This window comes from Macrobrachium rosenbergii, chromosome 28, assembly GCF_040412425.1.
Source record: "Macrobrachium rosenbergii isolate ZJJX-2024 chromosome 28, ASM4041242v1, whole genome shotgun sequence".
In the NCBI taxonomy this organism is placed as follows: Eukaryota; Metazoa; Arthropoda; class Malacostraca; order Decapoda; family Palaemonidae; genus Macrobrachium; species Macrobrachium rosenbergii.
Window position 1 is genome coordinate 12,657,851 of NC_089768.1, and position 21,395 is coordinate 12,679,245.

The window sequence follows — 21,395 nt, forward strand, 5'->3', positions numbered from 1 at the left end:
CCTGTTAGTTATATACACGGCCTAATAGCCTTTTATACAACAGTAAAATAAAAACATTACACCAAGACAATTTTACTATATGACAAGACTGATTTGATATGAAAAAACTTCTGACTGTTATAATCATTCATCAATCACGAGCTTGTAGATACTACAAAAGCAATAAAAAAAAACTCAATTTGCATCTGTTTAATGTACTAGTAACAGTAAACACTGGGATATCACGTAAGAAAAACCAAACTGAAAAAGTCACTGTATACTCATATACAAGGAAAGGAATTTACCGATATAATAATAACCGATATAATAATAATAATAATAATAATAATAATAATAATAATAATAATAATAATAATAATAATGTCTGTATGCTCATATACAATAAAATGAATTTCGCAAGTTATCGAAATAATAATAATAATAATAATAATAATAATAATAATAATAATAATAATAATGTCACTGTATTCTCATATACTGTGAAAAGAATTTCGCAAGTTATCGATATAATAATAATAATAATTACAATAATAATAATGATAATAAATTAATAATAATAATAATGTGTGTAATAAAAATCCACAATTATATAGTAACTACATTACTATGTAAAATAAACAAGCAGAGACTTTCGAACACTTGAACAGTTTTCCTCATCAGTGCTGACGTTAAAATGCGGAGTGAGAGGGTAGTTTTCTCATTATTAGTTTTTATAATAATATACTTTATCGCAGCTCATGATCATACATATACATAGAACACAGATATAAAGGAGAAAATAAAAAAACAAACTTGCAAACCAAATGAGAAAATTAAAAGAATATGCTTTAAATCAAAACAATTTTATTTTTTGCTTTTAGTAGGTACGGCACACAGCAACTACACCCCAGGCGAACACCATTATGATACCCAAAGCAGATTAAACTGGATATGAAGTGGGACTAGGAAAATGAGTGCAATATGAAGATAGTCATCTGCAAAAACAATCAACCTTTTTTTTTTATTTAACATATTTTGTGAAAGATGCTGTTAGCAACAGTGTTGGCTCGGTAGGAAAAATAATAGGGAAACCAGCATAATCATAGGAAATTCTGTGTTGTTTTCCTCTGTTCAAGAAATACAACTAAGTACACCTAAAAAAACAGTGCACTAAATTGATCTTGCTTGGTAGGCTGTGCTACACTAAATAACGATGTGATGATACACGAAATACAAAGTGCTTTCTTGATGTAAAATAAGCCTGACACAGCGATAAGTGAACCTGCTTGCAATGACATGCATTTATGCACAATTCCCATGATACATAGATAAATACAAGCATTTGCGCTCTAGTGTTATATATATACATACATATATATATATATATATATATATATATATATATATATATATATATACATATATACATATAAAATCGTGTGCGTGTATGCATAATATATACGATATATATATATATATATATATATATATATATATATATATATATATATATATATATATATATATATGTATGTATATATATATATGTGTGTGTGTGTGTGTGTGTGTGTGTGCGTGTGTATCACTAGATTTCCTTATTCGTATGCCCCAAATCTATCGCAGTCTTCAATAAATGTAAAAAAACTCCAGAAATCCGTTAAGAAACGAGACAAACAAGCCAGAAAAACGGAAGGCTAAGTAAAAAAAAAAAATTCGGATGTCAAAAAAAAACCAGAAACAAAAACAAAGCATCGACCACCCAAAGTAAAACAAACAAACAAATAAATAAATAAATGAAAAAATAAAAATCCCAAAAGCAGTCAACGCCAAGAGTGAGACCAAAACGAGAGGGTGACGCTCTTCGTAATGAAATAACGAGACATGAAATTAACTGGAGAGATAAGGGGATGAGGAGAGGGGGAGGGGGTGGCAGAGTACGAGAAGATGGATGCGCAAGCGCAGTTTGTTGTGGAAACGAAAATAAAGCAGTCCAGTTTTCGCTTGAGTCTGAGATGAATACGGCGAGTACGAGGGCCCAAGAAACGAGAAAGGTGAAGGTAAAGCAAACGAAAGAGGGTAAAAAGAGCCGAAGATTGCGTGGAATGAAGGAGAATGTGATAGCCTGTGTTGTCGGGGGACCTGGGTGTGGTAGGGTGGCAATGGGGGACGAGCGAGATAGAGGCGCCTTGTTGGGCGGTCACGGCCGAGACTCATCGCAGACTTATGCGCTTGCATGAATGCAAACTTTTCGCCATGTTAAGCAGAATGTTAGGAATTAGGACGGGATTACGCAGAATAAACCTGCTTTCTTTTCATGGGGGCACTTACGTAAAAAGGTATAATAGTTTCCTTGTGTTCTTCGAGTTAATTTCGATAAAGAAAAAAAAAAACAATACAAAAGGGAAAGTTATGCAATGCGACACAAACGTTTCTTTGTGTTCGTCTCAATTCTACAGTAATTAAGCCCATTTTCTTTTAATGGGGGAAATTAAGTAACAAGATACAATTTTTTTTTGCTTTTATTTTCACACGCGATGCGAGCCGTCCAAAAGTTATAACATCACTATATAGTACCCATAATTTTTAATGGTACTGTACTGATGTTATATGTGATGTTTTATGGTACTGTAGTGATGTTATATGTGATGTTTTAGGTACTGTAGTGATGTTATATGTGATGTTTTATGGTACTGTACTGATGTTATATGTGATGTTTTATGGTACTGTATTGATGTTATATGTAATGTTTTATGGTACTGTATTGATGTTATATGTAATCTTTATGGTATTGTAGTGATGTTATATGTAATGTGTTATGGTACTGTAGTGTTGTTATGTGTGACGTTTTATGGTACTGCAGTGATATTACTGTAGTCTTGTCAGACGGCAAATCTGAGGTCGAGTTTATTGCTCGAAGATTACCGTTCCTACGCACAAATATATATAATATATATATAGAGACAAACATTGTTTAATTACGTTCTCCTACCTTGGTGACTGTTTTCAAGAGTGTTCCCTCGTGAGGAATGCAATTAAAATAAAGGTGAAACTGGATATAAAAAGGAGTAATGCATTCTCATCCTAATACGTACATGAAGGGAATATCAGTTGAATAATGATCATGAATGGTCTGGTGGAGATGTGGTTAGGTCACAATAACCAGGAAGGAGAGAGAGAGAGAGAGAGAGAGAGAGAGAGAGAGAGAGAGAGAGAGAGAGAGAGAGAGAGAGAGGAAAAAGCCGTCTTGCTGTATTTGGCTTCGCCGGTCGGAGGAAAGCAGAAGAACTGGGTGAGTGAACTTTAATGATATGATCAGCCGAGTATGCAAGCAAATGTCAAATATATTGGAATTTTGCTTGCATATGCGTCAACTCCTTCTCAATAGACTGCATTTTATACAGTTTGAATGAAACGTAAAAGATCATTGTTTGATATATGTAGATGATCAAATGATAAAGAAAATTTCGTTTACATTAATATATGTATATGTATATTATATATACTTATACATATTTATATATATATGTGTGTGTGTGTGTGTGTGTGTGTGTGTGTGTGTGTGTGAGCATATATACATATATATGCACACATATATATACATATATACAAACACATACAAACATATATATATTAGAGTTATATATATATATAACGTCATATATATATATATATATGTATTATATTAGTTTCCGTGATAGTATGTTAGTATGTTACCCTCAGACGTAGTATTACCATGGTAATCTGTTACCGCTAAAAACAGTGCAGCATAATATACCCGGTACTGTGATTGCATTTATAAGTGATTTTTAGGGGGTTTCACTTGTGCTAAAACTGACTAAATAAAAAGCAGAAACAACGATTGAAGAAAAGGATGTGGTCTCTTAACCAGCCATTTTGCCACATTTTGGGCATTTTTCATCCCTCTCCCCATGAGACTTGTGTCCAGCGCCAGAGAAAGCTATTATCTCTCATTCACTTAACAACCTCTCCTTTTGGAAATAAAATCTCACTCTCGGCCAAGAGGCCACCTGACAAAACCACGTGCAAAAATAATTGCGGTCGCTAAGCACATGGTCTGTTATAAATGTTGTCATACTGACACTTTCAAACACCCACACAAACACACATCCACATTACACTTAGATATTCAGCTCTGACAAATCTTGTTAGGCGTCCTTAATCCTCCTACGCGACTGTCACAACATTCCATTACTTGTTGATTCCCTTGAAACACCAAAAAGCTCATTTTTCCTTGTCAGAGAGAAAACAAACGGATTGCTGAGAAGTGATGATGATATAACACAACATGATGATCTAAATGCAATAGACAGAAGTGTATTTAGAACGTTTTCTAATTCCTATTGCCTTCTAATGGCAAAGGTTTTGAAGGAAACTCTTCTATTCCCGATGAGAAGCTTTATCAAATTTCTACGATTCATCCTATAAAACCCTTTTGTATCTGGCAATCACAACTACGAGCCGGGAGATGAATTTAAGATAATATCAGGAAAAATCAGGCAGGAAAAATGTTTAAGTGCGGTTGGTTGTATATTGTATATCTTAACGCTTGCCGTTCATTTTTGTCTTGTAGGCAATCATAATTATCTTATCATGCCAATCGTTTTTGGTACTCTTGTAAAGAATGTACTTGGACTTGGAATATATAATTTAGGCCTAAGGTCAAAAGCTGGGACCTACGAGGACATTCAGGGCTGAAAGGGAAATTGAGAGCGAAAAGGTTGAAAGGTGTAACAGGAGGAAAACCTCACCGTTGCATTGTGAAACAATTATTAGGAGAGGGTGACAGTAAGATGGAAGAAAGATAATATGAACGGAGGTACAGTAACAGGAATGAAAGGGATTGCAGGTAGGGGCCGAAGGGACGCTGTAAAGAACCCTAAGTAATGTCTACTGTGTGTGTGTGTGTGTATATATATATATATATATATATATATATATATATATATATATATATATATATATATATATATATATATATATATATATATATATATATATATATATATATATATAATCTACTGGCCACTATGGAGTTAATTTTATGTGTTGTCTTACTGTGTGCCAACCGTACCTTAAGGCACTACATTGAAAGATTCCGTAGCACCTTAAGTGTTTAAATGAACTTTTAATTTCTGCCACATGAATAAATGTTTGAGTATATGTAGTTCAATTTTCCACTGCCCAGGGACACACGAACCTGAATGCCATGTGACATTCAACTGCTGCTTTGGCATTACAAACTTTCAACTTTCTCAAATGTTGTGTTGCAAATCTTGTTTTGAACAAGAACACATTCTTCCATTGCTGTTAAAACCAACCGATGAAGCATCAAAAATACTTCCTTCAACTTTCTCATTATCATATATGAATATTCAAAAGCAGCAAGCAAAAAGGGAAAGAACTTAGAAATTAATGAGACTAAATTCACATATGAAAAAGGTTATAGCCAGTAATCATAAATAATTAAGAATTCCATACATTAATGAAACTACATACATACAATTGTGTAAATCTTGTACATAATCAAAAGGTTAAAGGTAAAAGCAGGGAATTAGGATGATGCACGAATCTGCAATTTTACTAAAGCCTGAAAACTAACTGTGCCCTTGTGAAATCAAAAACACGTTTTTGTCGCCAAGGCAAGTTTGGGTTTGGTGACCAGTGATAACAACGAGTATTCTATTATGGCTTCGTCCAAAGAGTGTCTGCTCCAAGTGCAGCTGTTATACTAAATGTAACGATTAATATGGGCAATAACATTAGGAAAGGAATAAGATACTAATAAAAATGTAGCAGCGACAATAGCAGGGGGTCGGATCCTCCACCAAAACCCAAAACTGGTTCATATGTTTACTCGTATATTCTACTGGAATCAATAGTGCACATTATCCGACTGCAGCATCATAAAACTGACAACCATCACATTCTCTCTTATATCACACATAGCTCAGTTGTTCATTAAGTTCATCAGCAATGCAAAGAACCTTGAGATAGACATAGCTCAGTAGTACATCAGCAATGCAAAAAAACCTTGAGCTATACATGCATACATGAATAATCACATGAGTATTATATACAAAGCTTCCCCGTGTTTCGTACGTACAAACACACACAAACACTATATGTATATATATATATATATATATATATATATATATATATATATATATATATATATATATATATATATATATATATAAGCTGGCACTTTTTACTAGATCCGTAGGTAACTGTAATAACCTCAATTCCCTGTTAACTTGTCTAATTCTCCCCAAATATATGAATATGAAGTAATTATGATGTCTGTAGCAGGATTCGAACCCGCGTCCACAGTATCAGAATGAGGTCTTGCTGCCAACCTGATCCCAAAAGTGTGAAGAATTCGAGTATATTTCAAATGAGTGTATATATATATAAATAATATATATATATATATATATATATATATATATATATATATTATTTATATATATATATACACTCATATATACTGACACGTTCACTATGCCACTGGTCGTACGATCAGACAAGGTGAGTATCTTTGTATAGTGACAGTAGTTGGATGGAAGACCGCCAAGAAAGTCCAGATGCCGGGGGCTGGGACACATAATCCCCTTTAACATGAGGTAGGGCGTGGGGCTAGCAACCTCATCCCAAAATAGACGTGAAACCAAAAGGGTAGCAATATAATGTGCCAGCCTCTATAAGGTAAAAAGTGTATAATTATGCATACATATATATATAATACATATATGTGTGTGAATTTTTGTCACTTATACTGCTTTATATATGCTGGGGGCAAGTAAAACTTGAGGCGCAGACTTCTATAAATAACAGATACCATGTAAGGACTACAACAATTACAGTTTCCACACGGCACATTACTCATAGTCACTCTGATTACACTACGAACTACTTACTCTGACACAAACATATCTTTGTTTCACAATTAGTCAATAAATTTCTATTCATCTTCATATCTTTGTTTACTAAAGAGCATCTACCCCTCTCTCTCTCTCTCTCTCTCTTTCTCTCTCTCTCACACACACACACACACACACACACAAGAGACTGCTCTAAACGCTGGATTTGTCTTTACACTGATTCTGTCTTTCAAACAACATAGGACAAATGGCTTATTTACCATCAAGAGTAAATTTAGAGATAAGAATCTTTAAGAAACCATCAAGGAAACGAGAAGGAATCCGGGTTGTAAAACTAACTCTCAATCAACAAGTCACTGCTCAAGAATAACCGTTTTCTTCTGCAAAAACTGGCTAAGAAAACGAATCTTTTTTGGCTAACCAGCATAATTTACTGACAAATCATGTTTACATATTTCACTGAAACCATACATACATGTTTAACGCATACATTATATATATGTACGTATTTTTTCTTTTTTAGAACAGACACATAGTTCAAAATCACAAAAACAGCAAACCTTCCTAGCTTTTATTTTATTCTGTACAAGGAGACTCCCGAAAACACTGGCAATTTTCTTCAGACCTTATTAAAATATTTCCATGGGATTCAGCTCATTCTTATTAGATTATAAAAAAAAATCAAACAGATACAAAGGAAACCGGAAATGATTACGCAGAAAGAAAAACGTCATTCATCAGTGCCTTACAAAGACTTCAGTCTGTATGAAGAGAAAACGACACAAACAAACTCTAATGACTGTAGAACTAACATACACAACGACCTTAACCTTCACTGTCAACACATACCAAGGTCTCTATAAAACAAGCAAAAAATGAGCCAAAGTTTCTTCGGGGCAATCGAGTTTTCTGTACATCGTATAATCACCGAAAATAGATCTGTCTTCCGGTGGTTTCGGTATAATGCTGTATGAGCCGCGGCCCATGAAACTTTAAACACGAGCCGGTGGTGGCCTGCCTATATCGTCGCCAGAAGCACGATTTTGGCTAACTTTAATCTTAAATAAAAGAAAACTAAGGCTAGAGGGCTGCAATTTGGTATGTTTGATGACTGGAGAGTAGTTGATCAACATAATTTGCAGCCCTCTAGCCTCTGTAGTTTTTAAGATCTGAGGCCGGACAGAAAAAGTGCGGACAAAACCAGCACAATAGTTTTCTTTTTAGAAACTAAAAAAGGGCAAGAAAAAGCTTGGCTACAGTAATCTCAGCCGGTTTCCTCTGTTCTGTAATTCGGAAGAAAGGACAATGCTGAGAAATGTCTCGAATCGCTATAAAAGGATCAAAATATGCTAATTTTTTTTTCTTTTACATTTCTCTTGCAAAGTTTACGTGCGTTTCATGTTTTGAAACAATATTCCATTAAGAAAATGTAGAAATTATGAATTTTCCTGCAGCTGGAGCAATTCCATTCTATAATTCAGTCGTAACCTGATTTATTATCCACCTGAATAATCCCTGTGGCAAAATTAACTGTTCCTGCGCTGGAACACAGCAGTATAAATGGCATAGTTGGTGAAGTATGATAGTCCATAGCAATAGCGGATCCAGAAAAATTTCAAGGGGTGGCACCAATACTCATATTAGACATACATACACAAACATATATATATATATATATATATATATATATATATATATATATATATATATATATATATATATATATATATATATATATTATTTAAGTAGAAATTATGAAATGGACAGCAATCGCTTGTTCTATCAGGAAATATCGAATCCATTATTATTACCGTCAAGTTATTGTTGTTATTAGTTATATTTTTCTCTAAATTTTTTATTTCTATAACAGATTTTGTATTTTTTCCCCATGTTTATATCTCTTTTTATGTTATTATTATCTAAATCTTCAATATCATTATTTTGTCATTATTTTTCATGGGGGGGCACGTGCCTAAGTAACGCCCCCCACCCCCATGGATCCACAAGTGGTCCATAGCAGAATCACGTCTATTTTATCCAATACACTCAAATGAAACTATGTACAGCCGCCATTATAAGGGATACGTGAAGCTTGTAGACTGTTCTTCAGGGCATGTACATGATCATTTGTGCATAGTGAGGACGAGGACTGTTTTTTCTTTACTAGATGAATTTAGTTACTGAGCTAAAAACAACGTTGTCTTAAGGCTAGCGTCCTAATCGAGGAGGAGCGATGATTTATGTCTGGGCTAGCTGCCAAGAGTATAAAACAACTGGACCATCGCTGAACGAACATGAATCTTTTGCCTTCTAAATGAAGCGACTAAGTCTGAAACTTCCATTACGGTCTTCTGCCCCGTACCAGGGATAAATATGACCTCTACTATGAAACTGCAGAACTGGTTCTTGATCATGTTACTGATGCTGGTGGGCATTAGTTTAAAAAGTTTTGTTCCTTCTCCTTAATTACCTAACATTTTTTTAAATTCTTGTTTTTGACAGACTTTCCATATGAATGTTAAATATTTATCTGCTACTTGAACTATAATTTGCTGTATTCATCTTTTCATGTTTTCCTAAATTAAAACATGGTTTTCCTCTGTGAAAACATACTTAAGAAGCTATTGTTTTTCGTGTTGTTCCACATTAAAGTGAGCATATTTTGAACAAATATTAATTTTTCCTTTACTACTAAAACTACTGCTATTACTGGTGGTAATGAGTTATTGTTGGCTGTAAATAGAAAAATTCATACGTAAAGTATTGCAGACAAGAATCTGGATTGCAGTTTTTGTCCTTCATCTTAAAACCATTCTTATTATAATTATACCAGTGATGATGGGCTCTTGAATGGTCTCTTCCTCCATTCAGCCAATAGGTCCAAAAGAGACATTCTACTGGCGATATGTTTAGTAATTAAGTGCGTTTGAGTCATTTGCATAAGAATGGATTGTAAACAAACAAAAACTGTTATCATATACCTTGAATATACGATAACAGCCTCACTGAGGATGTCGTGCAATTGGAACTTCAGAAGTTCAAGCGAAGATGCAATTCATTACTATCCCATACAACTCTCCTTGTATTTTAATAATTTACTTACATTTTTATTTATTTATTTATTTGTTAACTTATGTATTTTTCTAATAACTGATCTCTTCTTTCTGTATTTCCCATTGCCTTCTGTTACCTCTTTCGAGTGAACACCATATTCTTAGGAAACTTGAATTTCAAGTCAGCGGCCCCTGCGGCCTTGTTCCATATGAATAGGGTTCATCTTCTGAATAAAAATAATAATAATAATAATAATAATAATAATAATAATAATAATAATAATAATAATAACAATAACCATTGAGTCCTTTCTTAGTAATGCTTCGTTTCATGGAGTTTATTTACTTGCATTACGCTACAATTTTTTACATGACTTTTTTTTTCTGGGGGCCGGGGGGCAGATCGCTTATGAAGTAACCGACTTTCATTTGGGAAGTATGCTTATTTCTTTATAGTATGTTTACTACTTTCTTACGTCGCTTCCGGTATTACCTCTCCTACTCACCTCCCGTTGACCTCTGACCTAGGCACTGGGTTCTTTGTTACAAAGTGGGAACGGAAATGCAGTGGGGGTGGGGTGACAGGGGGGGTTAAGTGGGAAGAATTATGAATTTCCGTTTTTACTTGGTAACAAAAACCCACTGAACCCAGTGCCAAGGGCAGATGCCAGCAGAAGACGGGTATGTGAAGTAATGCCCGGAAAGTTCTTATAAAGTAATGCAAGTGCTATCAGGATTGCGTATGCTTGCGTCACTTATTGTCGGAAACTTTACCTACGACATACCGAATAAATAATAATAATAATAATAATAATAACTCTTTTCCATTTTCTCAAATCTAGCTCCGCTTTTCCCCACAGAAGCAGCAAATATTGACTAAAAATATTTTGTTTTCATCACTCACTGTTTTTTTTTTTTTTTACTTCATTTAACGATGTGACTAATACTTTCTTTGCTGTTCAAGTTCTAAATTCCATATAGGTTAAAATGCTTAGAATTCATCTGTATTTTTTCAAAATGCTCTGGTCTATTTCCCCTTTATCCCGTAGGATCGGAACATTACTCAACACAACTACTGAATTGAAAAAGTTTTGAATCCGTATGAGCCAAATATACATACTACTCTTATTGTTGAAGCGTGGATAGAATAATCGGTTCATTGAAATGATTTTCAGCTTATCATACAAAGTTAAATAAAAATTCACAAGAGAATGCTAACAATACAATTACACTTATCGATGACTTCCATGAAAAAAAAAATATATTACCAAGAATCTCGCCGGTGACTGAAATAAAATGTTACTATGTAATTAATTTTAAATTATCCTAAACAACTATGAGCAGTATTAATAAAAAAAATGCGTGCAGTATGAATAAACCAAAAAGTGTAAATATCAAATGAATTTCACTAAGAGAGAAAATCAAAGTAGATTCATAAATGTACTGAGCAATACGTCGCAGATACCTGAAAAATAGCTAAGGATAGAATTCATCTATTTACCTGTTTGCGACATATTCTGGACGACCTCCGATTGGTCCTGAAGATCCGGCGTTTGAACCGCACCTAGCTGAGACTGGGTCTGTTCAGCTTGTGACTGATTCGCGTCTTTTTGCGCTTCATTCAAGCTTGACTGCACTTGGCTCTGGTTCAGTTGCTTCGCCAGAACATCCCTCAGCATCTGCATTTTGCCCAGCAGAGTGTTGTGCTGGAATTCAACCTCGTGAACGAATTCCTTTATGGTCGAGCCATCTCCTTCTTCATTTTCTGTGGATTCCTGGACTCCATAGGTGGCGGAGACGTTCCCTTCAGGTACGTTATCACAAGCCTTAGCGTTGTTTCCCTCACTGACGTCTATCTTGACGTAACGTCGAACCTCACCTGTATTTTCAGGTGTGGAATTCGGTGATGCGGGGTCAATTGTGACCACCCGCTGTTGGATCTGACCCAGACGGGAGGTCAGATCTCGTAAATTTGGCTTCTTCCCTTGGTCACTCATTGTTTCTGTTAATCATACACTAGTTTGATCACACTACTGTTTGGATTTATTAACAAAAAGCCAGGCGCTATTTGTTATTTTTCATACTACTTACTAAACTACTGTACTATTTCACCATCACATTTATGACTGCAAGCAAAATGTCACTATCACGTAAACACATTTTTCACTTATTTATCTCTCCAAGTATGCTCCATTTAGTCTAAATCAAAATAATAAAAAACCTTAAACACTAAAGAAGCCAAGAAACGAACCACGAAAAAAATATATACACAGATTAAACCAAGCAATTTCTCGTTTGCTAAATTCCTTCTACGAACACAAACCATCCAGATACATATGATATTTTTGTACATATCTTTTCCAAGCTTCTAATTTCACCTTGTCCTGCCGATCATTTCACTTTGATAACACTCGTTGCTCTAATTTACGAGAACACCATAATTTGCTACAAATTACTTCAATAAAAAAACACTTCATTTTCGACATCGAAGAGGATGCCCAACAACAGAGCTATAAGGCTTCCTTTTAATAATATTTCCATGATTTTTATAAAATATTGTCTATAATCGCCCATAAATGCTGGGAAATTTTGGCATCGACAAACCAATGCAAAATGAGAATTACACGCGGATAATTATATCATGAAAATCTCAAATGACAAAAATTCCTAAGTATTTTCAACTGATAAGGCATCGTGCTTACCCCATATAGAAAATGGGAAAAAAGCACGTTAAAACGAAGAAGAATTTATAGAACTGTCGTAACGCTTTAGTTGCTTACACTGAAAGCTCCCCATATTAGTCATGGTTATATGATAATATCTCTAAAATCTTTTAGGTGAAACGGGACCTCTCAGGCACTAACAGAAATTAAACGGCATGTTTTGATATCCTAATTGGTCAGGAAAGGTGCTGCTGATCCTCCGCTACAAGAATAGCATACAATTGACACTGAAAGGTGAAACCATGTGTCATCACATTTCATTAAAGTTAAATAGAATGTTTATAATGAAGCAGCTGCTTAATACCATGCACCTGATATTCAAATGATCAAGGACGATGTCCTTGATTACAAAATCGGTTACAAATGGTTTTTGGTATTCAAATGGCATGAATCTTACCTTACTGACATCTAAGAGATAGTTTCTTATTTAACTTATTGGTTGGGTAAATGTAAAATTATAGGGGTAAAGGTAAAATTATATCTTCATTGCTTAAAAGAGTTTTTACACAAAAATTCTCTAGAAACAAGAACTCCGTATAATGTGCACTCGAATTACAAAGCCGATGAATTTTCTTATTATGAGAAATAAAAACTTGTCTTTTTAGGACAGCTTTTAGAGGAATGTATATTTGTAGCCCATAAGGAAGGAGAACATGTACGATATAAACGGGACAGCCGAGAACGAAACAAAAACAGGTCTGAAACCATTGGAGATCTGTACTGAGAAATTCAACTTCTCCAGAGAGGCAGAGAAAGGGCGCGTCCTGTTTTGCAAAGAGGCTCATCATCATGATTGATTTAATATATAAATGGAACCTGTAAAGGTTACTGTGTGGCCCCGTGAATGTTTGACAGCTCAGTAGACAGAAAAAGAGACGAAGGACGAGAAGGAGAAGAACCTACGAATATACTAAGAGCTTATGTAGGTAAATGAAGCGTACAGAGAGAAATGAAACGAAGAAACTTAAATGAAAACTGACGGTTTAGGGCCCATAATAACACTGGGACACTATTTTCTTTAAAAAGAGGGGTGGGGGCAAATTATTCAATGTGAAAAAATAATTCCTCTAGGAAAAATGGAAATTTGAAGATAATTTGAATTTTGCCTAGATATACCAACCTCCGTCTTTATATAGATATAATTCTAGCAGCATGCAAACGAGCTTGGACACAAGGTTCCAAAATTTGGCAATCTCCCTTGTCCTCTTTGGAAGTATGGCAATGTGGGGTGCTTATGAATATACCATAAAGACTTGGGTTTGTATTCTGAGAAACTGCAAATTATCTTCAGATTTTATCATTTGCTCCTATAAGGATACAGATCCCAATCTTTATATGAAAACTAAATCTTCGGAGAGAGAGAGAGAGAGAGAGAGAGAGAGAGTACTGCCTTGAATTTATGGCTGCTAATGAGGCACCTTCAATGTCAATTTCCCAGTGAGTGGGGGGAAAACTGGCTCTTGTAGCTTCCCCGTCTGATCTGTTATGACGTTGGTGGGCTGACAGGTTCCCATACTGGAGTGTGGTAAGGGCACACTCTGGGAAACCATTAGAGGGATTCTTCGTCCCACACTGCATCGAACACATGTGAGGGCACCCATGTGGGACCAGTTTTTCCAGGACGAAAGGTGCCTACTAAGGATCTGTCAACCTCAAGTGGGTTAGTGATAAGAGAGTCTGATGGTCTAGCCCTTTTGATACTATGTCTATCATCATCCCTACATACTTTGTCCATTGATTAGGTAACAGGTTGGAATTCTCTATATAGCAGCAAAAGGCTAGAAGATGATCCCTGTCCCATATTAGTTTCTGTTTTGGGGTCGACACTATTAACCAATAATCATGGTACCACAGTATCCCTAACAAGTAAGCCCAAACTGACATGAGGGTAAACTCCTTCAAAAACCCCTGGCTGCAGTTGCCAGACCAATACACAGTACCTTGAATGGTTATATCACTTCCCTACAAACAAAAGAAAAGGTATCTTCATTAGTCTGGATGAATGGGAATGTGGAAGTATGCATCCTTTAGGTCCAGTGAAAGCATGAAGTTTCCCTCTCCTGTAGAAACTAACATGGAACATGGGATTTCCATGCTGAACAGAGTTAGGTATATAAAATCACTCAGAGAGGAGAGGCAGATGACTGGTGTTCATCTCCCACTGCTTTTCACCAAGAAAATCCAACTGTAGGAACTTGGAGAGCAGCCATCTATGACTCCCAGGGCCTCTTTCCTAAAACATCCCATGCACTTCCTCATCTAGGGAGGATGATCTCCCTGAGCCCTGTTAGTACGAAGTGAGGTAAATCAGTCTGAGATCATGGGGTTTGTTTTCCTTGAAGGGGAGCCTGTCTCTGCAGCAGCCTCGACCTTACTCTTCGAGCACAGTAGCGAGGTCCCTCTGACTGAAGAGTTACGCTGGGGCAGACTGCTTGGCAAAAGAAAAAAAAAAAAAAAATCATTATCTCATCTCTCCTCTTCAAGATTAGGTTGGTCCAAATGTTAGCTGTCTGATACCATGCAGTCTCATGAACTTTGTCTTTTCCTCCTCAGAAGACACCCCTAACATGGCGAAGTTCATCACATTATTCAGACCTAAGTCCCTCCATGAAGTTGCCCAGAAGGAAGACATGGCCATTGACTTCATTGCACCCAATTCTGAAGTGGACAGGATGGCCTTTTTGCTTACAGTCACTCCAACCTGAGGTTACTTCTCAAGCTGCAGATCGACAGGTCCACTTACAAAGGAGATATCTCGACTACCTCTGGGAGGTAGTACTCCTGTGCCAAGTCAATGGAGGGGCAGCAATTTAGCTGACCTTCCATATTATAAGTAGTTCTGCAAGGCATACACCAGGTCATCCACCTCTGTCAGAACACCATCTGCTAGCGGAGACCAAGTTAAATGGTAAGATGGGGCAGCTTCTTGTCTTACTACTAGAGTGAATTTCACAGACTTAACTGAGTGGTGGTTGACCACTCTAGAAACTTCACCAAGCCCATACCTCTTGCTGATAAGCTCCATAACTTCATGGAAGTGTCTGTCCTGATCCACTTATATGGGTTTCACCTTCAACATACCACTGGAGTCAGTGGCTGACTCTGCTGATCTTCTGCCCTGGAGAACGTAAACTACAACCAGACCAAGGTGCAAAGATCCTTTCATTGCCATGGAAACAAGTGAAACCAGACATGCTGGCACACCCAATTACAGCGAACAAGAGTGCAAGTTGTCTGTCCCATGCCAACCAGTAGCTAACTGTACTTTCATCAAGCAATGAGTGGGCCTGTGCTCCACTGAGCACTGTATGGGGTGGTATAGCACCAACTGGTAACCTGGCTGAGGTAGCACCATGTCTCACTCACTTAAGTACAGCAAGGCAGTGCTGCTCAACAGGACTATAACAGATCATTGGTATGTCCCAGAACCTTACAGCAAAGACTCTACCTTCCACGACTCTAAGAAGGTAGCATGGCTAGAGTTGAGGTAGTATTTCTTGTCTCAATAAGAGGGAGAGGGACACCTCGTACAACTAAAGACTAAACAAGAAAATGTCCCATGTGCTGACTTAGGTCTGGGTGAAATTCAGCTTTGTCGTCCAATTACTGGCATAGCAAAAACTTTTTAGCACTCTTGAGGAAGGTTTCAGTGCCATCTTCTTCTACCTGGTATGGTTCCGGGAGGTGGAAGGGAGGCCAAGGAAGGCAATGGTGATGATGATGAGGATGATGGGAAGGTATTCCCTACAGGCCTGGAACAAGAGATAAAGAAGTATGAAAGGCATCATACCTGTACCTTCCATCCCAGTCTTCCGAGGCAAAGCCAACAACATAGCTATTGATCTTGGTAAATAGTTAGGTTCAAAGGATTTGCTCTCAGATGCTCAATGAAAGAAAACAAAGGTTTGACTTGAATACCAAACTCAGGCAACAAGTTTGTTCCCCTTGCCTGAGTCGAGGCAGCAGGCACCAGGGAAGGAGGATCAGGAACTGATATTGCGACAGGAGAGTTCCCTGTCCCTGACAATAATATATATATATATATATATATATATATATATATATATATATATATATATATATATATATATATATAATATGTATATATATATATGTGTGTGTGTATTATATACATACATACTGTACATATATACAGTATATATAAATGCTAACATAGCAATTAAGCGACAAGTAGTTTCATTAAGAACAGACACTGAAAGGTTGACAGTGACAGAGCTTACCGGGGGAAGCACCACTTGAGTCAAGTGCTGAATGCCTCTACATTAAAATGAAAGAGCAGTAGAGACTAACGAAATAAGGGCAATGACAGCATGGCGACAGGAAAACATTTCCTGAGGCCACAAAGCAGTGTCTAATAAGCGTCTAATAAAGTGACAGTGTTTGATTACCTGGTATGATAAGAAACATACGGGAAGAGGCACAGCCGATCGAGAAGACTAAATCAAAGTCCTTCAAAAAAAAAGCACCTATCAAGACTAAATCAAAGTCGGAGATCAATGTGCCAAAATTCACAAAAGTTACGTTGTTCGTCTGGGCTATAAATGTTGAAGATGCTCCCTCCGGCACAGAAGGGTCTGTTTCAATGGCAGGTGAAAGGGATTTGGTGAAACCGGATCCATGGCAATAATTATTTTACTCAACCTAGGTCAGACAAAAGAAGATATAAGTAAGGGGGTTACGTATTAAAGCTCACATAACCATTAATATTATCAGTGTTCCAAAGCAGCTATCTTTAAAATTTCTCTCTCTCTCTCTCTCTCTCTCTCAGGCACGTGTGTATATGTAAACGTTGGCCGGAAATAAAGTCACGGGAAAAAAAGTCACAGTTTTGGCTAGGAAAAAAAGTCACAGAAAAAGAAGTCACATTAATTTATGGCGGCCGGCAATAAAGTCACAAGGAGAAATTCACAATATCTCTTGGGGGTCATTATCATTATGGTATTTACATTCTTTTGTTTATGTTTTAAAAGGTGGATACATACCGGGTTAAAAAAATATCCCCAACGGACTTGTACTAAACACGCCGCAAAGGCGGATACATGGATACATACAGCATTAAAACCATTGGGGGTCATTACTAGGAAAGATTAATGTGACTTATTCTCCTTTGACTTTTTTTCTGTGACTTTTTTTTATCCAGATTCAAGTAAAAATCCCAACATGTCATCACATACATGTTACAACCGCACCATAGAAACAAAATATAATTATCCATTTGTTCCTTCTTGAATTCTTCCTGACTGCACTCTAGCTGCCTTTTTGAACTGAACGCTTTCTCAGTGATTTCGCGTTCAGGAACAGAGAAGCCTATATACTCAAGTTTCTGCAAGTAAATTTTCCTTCAATAACTTTATTTAACATATATCATTCCGATACTCAATATAAATATCATTACTAAAAGAAATGAATCACATCGATATGTCATATACTTCAGTAACCTTAGAAATGCAAATCATAAATATAATGCTTAAGAAATGTTATATATCAATGGCTTGAATAATAATTTAGGAACATATAGGCATTTGAAAATAAGGCGCTCAGAAGACTATTAGGAATTAATTGGAGGAATAGGATATCAAATAACAGAATTAGAGAAGTAAAGGGGGTGCATCCGGTCGATGAGTATGTTAGGTTCTCACGCTGGAAATGGCTAGGCATGTGTATAGAAGACAGAGAACAGTAAGAGATACAGTGGGTTGCCCTTGGTAGAAGAGGTAGAGGTAGGCCAAAGAAGACGTGGTTGAGGACAATGTGGCGGGAAGCAGGAGACGAGTGTTGGGGAGATCTGGAGGAGTTAGCCCAGGGCAGAATGTAGTGGCGTGAGTTCATCGAGGCCCTATGCATCCCCGTGGGTGCCACGGGAAATGATTGATACCTAAGTGTGCAAAATTAGAGGACAAGTTTCTTTAATGGGAATAATCTTAATAAAGAAGAACGTCTTTACTGATCTCACAGAAACTCAAAGCTGTATCTAAATAAATCTTTGCACGTGATACGTCAACTATGCGCCTAATGCACAGCGTTACCTAAGGTAATGAATTACACAGTAAAGCAGATTTATATCCCACTGAAACGCAAAATACTATGATACAGAAGAATGTTTTCATACAGCAGTATATAAATGGAGTATACATTTTTTAAAAGGAAGTATTTCACGATGCTTTGTTTGTAAAAAAAAAAAAAGTCTCCTTCAACATATGTGTCGTTGCCTAGACAGACAGACAGACGGCTGTGTAACGTAGCCAAGTGGTACTAAGTATGACCTACTCAAGTTCGTTCTCCCCCGGGGTCTGGGATTAGGGTTCTATCCTACAAGTCATCTAGCTAAGAAGGCCGAGATTTGAATTCTTAACGTTACGAAACTACCACTACTGCATCAGCTTTCAGGAAAGTGCTCTGTAAAATAAATTCCCGGATGAAACTGGCCAGCACAGTTGTCAGTGTCATAAATGTAAATATGGGACTAACAGATGAGAATTACCGTTTAACTTGTGACGCTGACCATTTTTTTTAATTAATCTGCTTAATTGGTCAACCATATGAGTCGAATAATAAGGAGGCTAGTTATTCCGTCGTCTGTGTTCCGTTCAAATAACAATCCGTAGCGCCCCTAGGGCTAACTTACGTCATACATTCAAACTACTTTCTGGTAAATAGACAATCTCAGCTTCTTGCAGTGACTCAAAATCACATACTTCACACACACTTTAAATATACATACTATAATATATCTATATATATACATTATATATATAAATATAAATATATAAATACATATGTACTATATATATATATATATATATACATGTGTGTGTGCGTGTGAATACTTACGTATGTTTGTAGCTATAAGTGTGCCCTTCTTTCTGAATCGACAGAATATATGAGGCTACCACGTACCGAACATATACAATAATTCATAAATCATAAAATCTGGATCCAAGAAAGAAACCTGGCTCAAACAAACAGATTGTTATCTCGCCTCTGACAGTAAGAGGCGACGGGGCTTAGCAATCCGAATACCAACACTAATCGCCTTTATTTGCGGTCAGGAACAACTGGTACCCCAGGTCCTTCACCCAGTCATCCATTCTCTCTCTCTCTCTCTCTCTCTCTCTCTCTCTCTCTCTCTCTCTCTCTCTCATACACACGCACACACACGATACAGCACTTTCTCATATTTAGTCAAAAGTTCAACAGAATTCTGTCATTTATCTTTAAGAATATGAATGGCAACATCGATAAATCACGTCCTCTTCGTCAGCTGAACAGGTGGAAGATAGGTACAGCATATGAAAACCACGTCATTCCTCCTCTAGACTGTTTCTTTTAGAAAATAAAATTTAGTATTGCGATGTTATTGATAACAGGCACTTTCCCTCACGAAAGAAAAACCTCACACTTGTAATCAACCGAATTCAACTTGCTGAAGAGATTCTGCAAATCCACAGGACACCTCACGGTTACAATATGACTTCCATAGGACTAGGGCTGGCATTCACATAAATGACTACAACGGCCAGATTATCACTGACTTCGAACAGCACTGTCGTTTTCAGGCGAGATGATTACTTTCAAACATTCACATTCTAACATTAAATCTTAAGAGGCAAATCAGCAAATCACCGGAAAAGCAGGAGAACGCGCATATGCCCACTCTCAAAACAATCTCAAATCTAGATCAAGTCTGTTCAGTCTGGCGCCTCCGATTGGCAATGCACATGTGACTCGGCAAATGAATACGTGAACAGCATTGACCTTTTCACCACAATCCTTAACTAACAAACAGAGTCACACACGAGCGACTTCCTTCTGCTCCCCACCACCTCCTCCTCGTCTTCCTGCGAACGGAATCGGCGCGCTCGAGCTTACTACACTGCTACGCATTTCATACACTACCGCGATGCCAATCTTCTGGTTAAGTAATCACAGATCAACATCTCACTCGAGAGGGTTTTCTAATACTAGCCCCGTTGCATCGCGGTTCTCCCACAACAATTAACGCGGTGGTGCACACTTTTGCTGTCCGCTGGCTTCCCATTGGCAGTGGCAGACAAACATTAACCCCCAACTGTTCAAGCGACGAGAACAACAGAACTGAAGCTACGAACGACTGCAGGCGACCCCCCACCCACCCGCCCATCCAACCAGTCAGTCAGTCACTCTTCCTACCCGCCTAACTTTGCCCGCAACTCACCCCCTTTACACTTGCATTAATTTTGTCAGTCTCACCCTATTCCTACCCCACCTTCTACCACCCAAGTCCCTCCGCCCACATGTCCCAATACCTAATACGAACCCACGCCTACATTTTTACCTTAACCTGTATTTGCAATAAACCGAACACCTTGGCTTGGGAATGGAACATTACCTTAAACGGGTTATTTACGTCTTTTGCAAACGATGTACACAAAGGTTTGTAAAAGCAGTCAGACTTTCAACATTTAACGATAGCGTCCATTTCACAATAAATGCCCCACTGCCCGACGTACGTTATTCTTTTACTTGCATCTCAAATTATTCTGATAATAATCCCTGATTATATAAAATTCTAAACACTGGCAAACATGACTCACCAAGAAAAATAAAACTTGACAAATTGCTGCAAAAAATATAACGGTAAGATTTTGTAGCGCTGAAATGTAGCACCATTTTCTTTGAAAGCAAAATGTGATGAACTCGAAAGAAGTGAATACTACAATTTTATGAATGATTTT

At 36.9% G+C, this 21,395-nt stretch overlaps 1 protein-coding gene across 33 annotated transcripts in view; it reads right to left on the minus strand.

The window, feature by feature from the left end:
- The window catches only part of LOC136854032 (dystrophin, isoforms A/C/F/G/H-like), a 1,916,343-nt gene that overhangs the window by 1,733,545 nt on the left and 161,403 nt on the right, over nucleotides 1-21,395 (minus strand). For 23 of the 33 annotated variants that reach the window (XM_067130070.1, XM_067130066.1, XM_067130049.1 and 20 more), the window contains exon 2: nucleotides 11,439-12,063. The exons of the other annotated variants lie outside the window; for them this stretch is intronic. In XM_067130070.1, the coding sequence (XP_066986171.1) occupies nucleotides 11,439-11,934 (496 nt within the window). In that variant the 5' untranslated portion in view covers nucleotides 11,935-12,063. The remainder of the gene's footprint in view (nucleotides 1-11,438; nucleotides 12,064-21,395) is intronic. 33 annotated transcript variants of the gene reach the window in all.